General features: G+C 48.5%; 1 protein-coding gene across 1 annotated transcript; it reads left to right on the forward strand.

Annotated features, from left to right (window-relative positions):
* The first annotated feature begins 161 nt into the window (after window positions 1–161).
* On the forward strand, window positions 162–7976 carry Lamtor4 (Late endosomal/lysosomal adaptor, MAPK and MTOR activator 4). The gene is made up of 3 exons (XM_065448028.2): window positions 162–392; window positions 618–738; window positions 7818–7976. The coding sequence occupies exons 1-3, from the start codon at window positions 312–314 to the stop codon at window positions 7913–7915; spliced, it is 300 nt and encodes a 99-aa protein (XP_065304100.1). The 5' UTR covers window positions 162–311; the 3' UTR covers window positions 7916–7976.
* The last annotated feature ends 1423 nt before the right edge of the window (window positions 7977–9399 follow it).

The raw sequence follows: 9399 nt of genomic DNA on the forward strand, positions 1-9399 counted from the left end.
TTGCTACGGCCATTTAATTCACCAGTTGCGTGAACGGGCATTACATTCATTTGCTGTACTTTAGAAAGCTGCAATGGTCTTATTGGAGCCTTATCTTTTCTTGGACTTATTTGACGTCATTAAAACTCAGAGGGATCAGAGCAAGAAAAGCGCAACGGAGAGAGCACTTCCTGTCATGCTAGTTCCGGCGTTTCGGTTGTCATTTGCGTGCATGCTGGCTCGTTAACTGCACGAAGTGAGACTTTCTTGAGGAAGTTGCTTTGTATTCAGTACGTTTTATTGTTTGTGCATCGTTTCATCGTTGTCTTGAAATGATGCTGTCGTGGATGGAAAAGATTCCAGACCAAGTAGGATTTCTGGTGCTCAATGCTGCTGATGGTGGTGTTATGAGTGTGAGTAGGCCACATACTTTCAACGCCCCTTCGCCTTCACGTCATGACTTTTCTTATGAATTAACGATTAGTGTATTAAGCGTATCGTTTGTTATGTAGTGTCATTTATAGCTTTTGAAGAATCAACAGGTACAGTTGTCACTTTCGCAAAACGTGCCGCTTTGTCGTATGTATCTCGGAAGTTCATTTGCTGAACATGTTTATGTACCGCGTCTTTACCTGCAGTCAGGAGGCGAGCTTGAAAACGAAGAGCGTATCGGCGAGATCATCCGGAAAATGGTATACTGTGCGGACAGGCGTGATCTACTGCCCACAGACAACAGTGATGCAATCAACCGCATGTCAAGTAAGTATCTGGAGTTTTAGTGCCGTTTTGATAAAGCCAGCCAGCCGAGTTAACGTCCTTGTAGAGCAAGCATACCCAGGGACCTTTAGAGTTCATAATACAAGTGTTATCTGTCATAAACACAGCTGTCACTTCCCCTAGGAAGAAAATGATAAAAAGCTTTCCCTCGTATGACAAAGCCTGGACCTATGTCTGCTCGAAGGTTACGATTTCCTCTATTGCGACATTGAAGATAACAATTCACAGAGGCCACTCCTTATGTGCGCACTACGTGATTGATCGACCTGTGGGAATTCAGAGCAGATAATGCCAGGCGTTGGATATGCTTGAGAGAGGAAAACGAAAATGGCTTGATTACTGCTACATGAGCTTTTTGCACAGGACGCTTACTTGCCCTGTGTTCCCAGGACAAGGAAGTGCTTTCCTTATCAATACTCCCTGCTCATATGCCTTCCATGGGATGCTCTGAAACCGGAAGCTGGGCTTCTTTTAGCCAAAACTCCCTCTTGGTGTTGTGAAGTGGGCTCTATAAGTGCTGTTTGTTTACCGTTAAGGGTGGTAGTGGTAATAATTGTTCCTGGTTTGTAGATAATTATGTTTTGAAGAGCTTGTGTGCTAAGGCTGACTAGATTCTTGCCAAATGAAATGTTTAACTGGTTTTTTTATGATCTAGTTACTTGTATGGGCGCTCCCCAGTCTTTAACGCATTGAAGCTACAAAACCGTTTCTTCTAAAGCACCTCAGCAAACTTATAACAGCACCTCTTCCATGTTGGTCTCACTGTTATTGCTGTTGAACAGAAGTATGAATTCTTGTATGCTTAATTTGAGAAAGCAAAATTAAATATGTCATTTTCGTGATGGATTTTCAGTACAGTTAAGCAATTGTAAATTAAAAAAGATTCAGTAAACATGCTCTGTACCATATAATTTCTCAAACATAACTAAGATTCTGCGAGCTCAAGAAGGTGTGTAAATATATATATTGCCGCTAGGTGTCACGAACCAGCACTGAAAAAGAAGTTGGGACTGGAACGCGCGCTCAGCTGGAGACGGGCGCTGGGGTAGAAGAAGTAGAAGCTGAGGACGCCGGCTTGAATTTATTGTACGCCATCTTGTACAACGGTCTGCCTCGCCGACGCCAGGCACATCTTACATTGTCTTTTCGTGACAAAACTGGTGGAGGTGCTGGGTACGGTTCATCCGATGCCACAAACCCCTCCTGGTAGCAGGAGTACCAGCCCTATCCTAGTGGACACCCCTGTTCACCGGGCAAGCAGGAGAATCCGAGGATTGCCTCCGGAGCTTGATCCTCTCTCCGCATCAACATCGACGCCCGCACACACCGGTATGGAAGGAACATCGACGTCCCTACCGACCACTAGGCAAGGTACGGCCACAACGGCAACTCAGTATCTGCTGCAGAATCTCCGAGTGCCGAAAGTGTTCCACGGGGATATCTTCGAGGATGTAGAAGACTGGCTAGCCCAATTTGAGCGCGTTGCCGAGATAAACGAATGGAGCGACGCGGCGAAGTTAAGGAACGTCTATTTCAGCTTGGAGGACGGTGCCCGCATTTGGTACGAGAACCGAGAAGGGTTCATCAAATCGTGGTTCGAGTTCCGTCGTGCCTTGCTAGAGACTTACACCAATGCTGATCGCCGCGAACGAGCCGAACGGGCGCTCCAATCCTGCATTCATCTGCCGAACGAGAGCGTGACGTCGTACGTCGAGGATATGACGCGCCTCTTCCGTCGGGTGGACCCAACCATGTCCGAGGAAAAGAAGCTGCGCCATCTAATGCGGGGAGTTAAGGAACAGCTATTTGCTGGCCTTGTTCGAAGCCCGCCAAAGACCGTGGCTGAATTCCTAACCGAAGCCACCACGATGGAAAAGATGTTACACCAGCGTTCAGCTTTCTATGAAAGGCAACTGAACGCAACTTCACCTTCGGACCAGCGCTCAGCTCCGTCTGACAGGCACGCGAATGCTGCTTCACTGACGGACACGATGGCCTTTGGAAACGTGGACGTTCTCCGAGACCTTATCCGCTCTGTGGTGCGTGATGAGCTTCAACGGCTCACCTGCCCGCCTCAGCCCACGCTAAGTTCCATTTCTGCCCTTGTGAGGAACGAAGTGGAGCAAGCGATCCAACGTCCCGTTCCAAGCAGCAATGCACCACCTGTGACAGCACAGTTGCAGCGGTCGTCGTATGCGGAAGTTTTGAGGCGAGTCCCTGTCCCCGCTCCGACCCATTTCGACCCCACCACGTCTTACGCCGCGTCATACGGCCCGCCACTCCCAGCAGTGCAACCGATCCAACGTATGGAGGATCGGCGCCCGCTCGAAAGGAAGTCTGACGTCTGGCGTACCCCGGACAGAAGGCCTCTGTGCTATCATTGTGGAGAAGCCGGTCACGTATACCGCGAGTGCCCATACCGCCGCCTCGGACTGCAAGGCTTTGCCGCGGATTCACCAAGGCCCAGATATGGCGAAAGGCCTAGGGCGATTGAAGACTACCTGAAACAGCAGCGTATGCCACTGTTCCCGCGGCGGCAGTCGCGCTCGCCGTCCCCCAGGCGATCTTCCCCAGCTGCTAGAAGCTCTCCAATGGCAGTGCAAGGACGATCGCCAAGCCCTCACCGGGAAAACTAAGAACAGCGACCTTTGGGGGCGAGGCCGCTGATAATCGCCCTTCCGAAGACCTCCCATCGACGCGAGCACGGTCTATTCAGCGCGATTCAGCGATGACTGCAGCCGAACTCAGCGACAGACTCTCGCTCGACATACCTGTTGTGCTCGACGGCCGCCACGTTAGTGCGTTATTGGACACGGGGGCCGATTACTCAATTTTGTGCGGAAAACTAGCGAAGGAACTTAGAAAAGTCATCACGCCTTGGTCTGGAACGCAAATTCGTACTGCTGGCGGGCACATCGTAACACCGTTGGGCGTGTGCACGGTCAGAGTACAAATTCGTGGGTCCACGTTTCCAGCCAGCTGCCTTATACTCCGCGATTGTTCTCGGGACCTCATCTTGGGCGTTGACTTTCTGCGAGAGTATGGTGCCGTTATAGACCTCCGGGCACGCACAGTGACGTTTTCGACAGAGAGAGCAGCGAACAGCCGCGACAATTGCCGACGTAACGCGCTTCGAGTTTACGCCGACAGTGTAACTGTACCACCACGCGCAAGTGTCCTGGTAATGGTCGTATGCGACGATCTGCGTGACGGCGAAGCTGTTGCAGAGGGCAATTCCTCTCTTATGCTTACTCGTGGTGTATGTGCAGCCCGCAGTCTCATTGTGCTTCGAGATGGACTTTCGGCGCTCCTCGTGACGAATTTCAGCCAGGAACATCGGCACCTATTTCGTCGTACTACTATCGCTTTCGCTGAGCCCATGGACGACGTTGCTGAATGCTTTGCGTCTATGACGAAGGAGAACCCAGCTCAGACACTCAGCAATATCGACATCAATTCAGACCTTTCGGAGGAAAAGCAGAAAGCGCTGCGCAAGTTGCTCCTTCGGTTCAAGGAGTGCTTCGCATCTTCCTCTAAGGTACGCCAGACGCCCATCACGAGGCACCGAATAATCACGTACGACGATGCTCGTCCCATACGACAACTGCCTTATCGCATATCGGCGAAAGAGCGCAACGTGATTAATGCCCAAGTGAAAGAAATGCTTGACGATGACGTCATACAACCGTCCCAAAGCCCTTGGTCTTCGCCGGTGGTCCTCGTCAAAAAGAAAGACGGAACGCTTAGGTTCTGCGTTGACTATAGAAAGTTGAACAACGTCACAAAAAAAGACGTTTATCCGCTTCCGCGGATCGATGATTCGTTAGATCGTCTCCGGCGGACCCGGTATTTTTCATCCATAGATCTGAAGAGCGGATATTGGCAAATCGAAGTTGACGAATGAGATCGCGAAAAAACTGCCTTTGTTACCCCGGATGGACTGTACGAATTTAAAGTACTTCCATTCGGCCTGTGTTCTGCACCGGCCACATTCCAGCGAATGATGGACACGGTTCTGACGGGTCTGAAGTGGCACACTTGTTTAGTATACTTAGATGACATCGTCGTGTTTGCGGCAACCTTCGAAGAGCATCTGAAGCGTTTAGAGGCGGTACTTGAGGCGCTCCGCTCCGCTAATCTCACACTAAAGCCAGAAAAGTGTCACTTCGGTTACGAAGAGCTGAAGTTTCTCGGGCATGTCGTGAACGCCGATGGCGTCCAGCCTGACCCAGACAAAACATCTGCTGTTGCTGCACTCCTCGTGACAAGAAAGCAGTACGCCGCTTTCTCGGTCTGTGTGCGTACTATCGTCGCTTCATCGCTAATTTCTCGCGCATCGCCGAACCACTCATACGCCTCCCGCGAGAAGACACACCCTTCGTTTGGACGGATGAGCAGGACGCAGCTTTCACCGAGTTACGACAACGCCTGCAGCAATCACCTGTCCTCGCTCACTTTGACGAGGACGCTGACACCGAGGTGCATACCGATGCAAGTAACATCGGTCTTGGCGCTGTACTCGTTCAACACCAGGAAGGCGTCGAGCGAGTCATCGCTTACGCCAGTCGCACACTTTCACGCGCCGAAATCAACTACTCCACCTCCGAGAAAGAGTGTCTAGCGGTTGTGTGGGCCATCATGAAATTTCGGCCTTATCTCTACGGTCGCCCTTTCAAGGTGGTGACAGACCACCATTCCCTGTGTTGGTTAGCCAACTTACGAGACCCATCCGGGTGACTTGCTCGATGGAGTCTCCGTCTGCAGGAGTTCGATGTTACCATCGTATACAAATCGGGCCGCAAACACGAAGATGCTGACGCGTTGTCGCGCGCTCCCATCCAAACTTGTGATGAGGACATGGACGAAGATGGCGCATTCCTTGGGGCCCTCACCGAATCTGACTTGATCATACGGCAGCGCGAGGACGCCGAAATACGCCCTGTCATCGATCACCTAGAAGGCAAGAATGCTACAATCCCAAGACACATTTCTCGCAGTCTTTCGACCTTCTGCCTGCGCAATGGTGTCCTCTACAAGAAAAACTCGAGTGCCAGCGACAAAGAATATCTATTGGTCGTACCTGCCGCCCTTCGTAATGACATTCTCTTAGCCTGCCATGATGAGCCCACGTCTGGACACTTGGGATTTTCATGCACTCTTGCAAGAGTACGCCAGACGTACTACTGGCCCAGACTTTCTACCACGGTGAAGCGATACGTGCAAAGCTGCCGTGAGTGTCAACGCAGGAAGTCACCGTCTTTGAAGCCCGGGGGGTTACTCCAACCCATCGCGCCACCTAGCGCGCCGTTTGATCAAATCGGCATGGATCTTCTGGGACCCTTTCCCTTGTCAGCCAGCGGAAACAAGTGGATTATAGTCGCCACGGACTATCTAACACACTACGCCGAGACGAAAGCTGTACAGCGTGCCACGGCCTACGAAGTTGCCCAGTTCTTTATCGATCACATAGTCCTCAGACATGGTGCCCCATCACATGTCATCACCGACAGAGGCACTGCCTTTACAGCCCAACTGATAGAGGACATATTCGAGCTGAGCTGTACACAACATCGCAAGGCGACTGCCTATCATCCGCAGACCAATGGACTGACGGAGCGGCTCAACAAAACCATAGCTGACATGCTGTCTATGTATGTGGACGTCCAGCATAAAACATGGGATCAAGTCCTGCCGTACGTTACATTCGCGTACAACACTGCCATTCAGGAAACCACACGATTTACACCGTTCCGTCTTGTGTACGGGCGCGAGGTCCAGACCACGCTAGACGCTATGCTCCCGCACGACACCAGCGCATCACTTACTGCCGACGCCGAGCAACTTACTCAACACGCAGAGGAAGCTCGTCAACTTGCGCGCATACACATCGCGAAGCAGCAAAGAACAGACGCACGACGCTACAACCTTCGACATCGGCAAGTCGAGTACCAGCCAGGTGACCAAGTCTGGGTGTGGACTCCAGTCCGTCGCCAGGGGTTGTCTGAGAAGCTCCTTAGTAGATACTTTGGACCCTACAAAGTGATACGCCGCGTTAGTGAAGTGAACTATGAGGTCATTCCCGACGGTGCCGCGTCGTCTCGGCGTCGACAGCATCACTCGGAGATAGTGCATGTCATTCGCCTCAAACCGTAGATCCCGCGTTAAGGCGACGCCAATCCGGTCTCATAAGACTTCCACACTTCATCTTTCTAGTTTAGTAAGCATCGGGTCAATGCCTTTCTTTTGGCGGGGGAATAATGCCGCTAGGTTTTCTAGTTTAGTAAGCATCGGGTCGATGCCTTTCTTTTGGCGGGGGAATAATGCCGCTAGGTGTCACGAACCAGCCCTGAAAAAGAAGTTGGGACTGGAACGCGCGCTCAGCTGGAGACGGGCGCTGGGGTAGAAGAAGTAGAAGCTGAGGACGCCGGCTTGAATTTATTGTACGCCATCTTGTACAACGGTCTGCCTCGCCGACGCCAGGCACATCTTACATTGTCTTTTCGTGACAATATATATATATATATTTTAATGTTAGACTTTTCATACTTCAGTCATAATGGACATGAAAAAACACGAAGCACAGAGGGAGTGCATTATATTGAAGTAATCATGGCTTTCTACAGCTTTGCTGTCACACACTTGATGACATTCGTTATCTGCGAAGCTTTATTTACAGAAATAAATTAATGGAGCGAAAATGCAGTTTCTCAGAATGCAGCTCTGCTGTTGTAGTGGCTCACTTACATCTATTATCGCAGTGCTGTGCAGTACCGCAGAAGCCTAGTATGATGTAGCTAAATGCCTGGAGGTGTGCAGATACTGCTGTACAAACTATAGTCGGTGACAACCCAAGGATTACAAACGAGCGCCTCCCACAAAAACCTAATTGACTGGCACACCTATGCGAATTGTTAGGTTGTCACCAACTATAGAAACTATATTGACAACCAGTTTAGGTGTATCACCGTTTACACTGTGCTTATCGTTTTTCAGCATGTGAAATTGTTCTGCTAAACATTGTGTGATTGTACTGCTGATCTAGTGTGCATTTTCTGTTTCAGTTTACCTGGGAAAGTACTACTACGTTGTGACCCTCTCAAGCCAAAAAATTTTCATATCCAAGAGAGAGTACCTGCCAGTTGAGCCAGTTGTTGTGTAGAATATGCTGTACTGTGTGCTAGGTCTGCAACTTGTGTAAATAAAAATTCATTTGCTTACTATTTCTCTTGCTCACCAGAGGCTTTAGAGTAACTGCTATAGTAGAGGCCACAGAAGTTGTTCGAAGTTCTACTACATGTTTCATGCACGTAACAGATCGACATATTGCACGACAGATCAACAGTACTGAGGTTGGGAAACATTTATAAAGTAGTTTTAATTTAATACTAGATTCATCACATAATGCTGGACCTGGTATCATCTATATCATGGTAGAGAACAAAATTTTCACTTTTGTGTATCAAGTAGGGATGCAAAATTTCCCCGAAAGTTGAATGGTCTGAAAAGAAAAGATTTCTTTGCTCAAATTCTTTGAGAAAAATTAGAAATAAATTAGGATTCACAGTTTACACTGAAAATATTTGTAGCAGGGCGATTCTGTACGCTATACAGGTAAAAATGATAAACAGACGTTCAATATATCTTATTCGCTTGACTAGAAATACAAGATTAAACAGATGTGCTGCAGTCAACATGACATCAAAGTAACAAATTTTTCTGCAGTGCAATGTTAATGCTTTGAAACATGCATGTAAAACGAAAAGCTAGCGCACTGAATGTTCTGTGTTGGTGTTGCAGCTTTTGCTTGGGGATTCCCTGTGTACTCCAGGAATTTTTTTTTAAAGTTTTGCATTATTTTGGTGTGCTTGAAAGATTGGCCAATTTTCCAGGTGCTTATAAAAATTATTAGTTTTTTCAGCAATATTTGATTTCCTGACCATTTGCATCCCATTAGTTGCAATAAGGGTTGGCAAGATGGTGCGGCTCTTAACAAAATAAGATTTCCGAGCGTGTTTCTTTGGGCTGCACTCACCTGTGGCAGCTGCTGCAATTGCAGGAACATAGTGCATACCTACCACTACCTACCTACCAAGTAAAGTTTATGAATTTAGGCTCATTCCGTGACTTTAAAAAGAATAATTTCTGTTTTCGAAAACGTTTCGCTTGTCAGCCTGTGATCTTACCGTTGGATCTCTTCTTTTTGTGAAAGGATACTAGAGCAATTTTATTCAGACAAGTTCCTGAAGCATGCGAAATCGATAACAGTAAATTTGCTGAAGTCTCTGCAACCTGACAACAGTGTTGTTTGTCGTTCTGTCTGCTCGTGTGCCGAGTCTAAAGGTAATTCATCGTCAATAAGGTGCCTATAGGTCCCAGAAAAGGCGTGTGGATAAGGGAAAGCTTAAAAAATAAATGCGTGTTAGTTCCCCTGCTACTTTCCCCTCAGTGTCAAGTCCACGGTATATTTACTAATATTAAAGTGTGCTGGTTGGCAGGAATGGCAGTGAACCAGTGTATTGTGATGCCATGATGCATCCTCCTTTTGGGTACTCTAGCTGTCTCGTAGAAACCAGTGTCGTAGCAGATTACTTAAGGCACTCTGGCACTGGCCAGTGTTTTTTTTTTTCTGAGGTTTAGAGAGTT

This window comes from Dermacentor albipictus, chromosome 1, assembly GCF_038994185.2.
Source record: "Dermacentor albipictus isolate Rhodes 1998 colony chromosome 1, USDA_Dalb.pri_finalv2, whole genome shotgun sequence".
Lineage (NCBI taxonomy): Eukaryota > Metazoa > Arthropoda > Arachnida > Ixodida > Ixodidae > Dermacentor > Dermacentor albipictus.

What these genes read in the sequence shown, in the direction of transcription:
- Lamtor4 (XM_065448028.2), top strand. Translation starts at nt 312, where the DNA reads ATGATGCTGTCGTGGATGGAAAAGATTCCAGACCAAGTAGGATTTCTG. An exon ending in CTGATGGTGGTGTTATGAGT is followed by an intron (nt 393 to 617) that starts GTGAGTAGGCCA and finishes CTTTACCTGCAG; the next exon opens with TCAGGAGGCGAGCTTGAAAA. An exon ending in TGCAATCAACCGCATGTCAA is followed by an intron (nt 739 to 7,817) that starts GTAAGTATCTGG and finishes TTTCTGTTTCAG; the next exon opens with TTTACCTGGGAAAGTACTAC.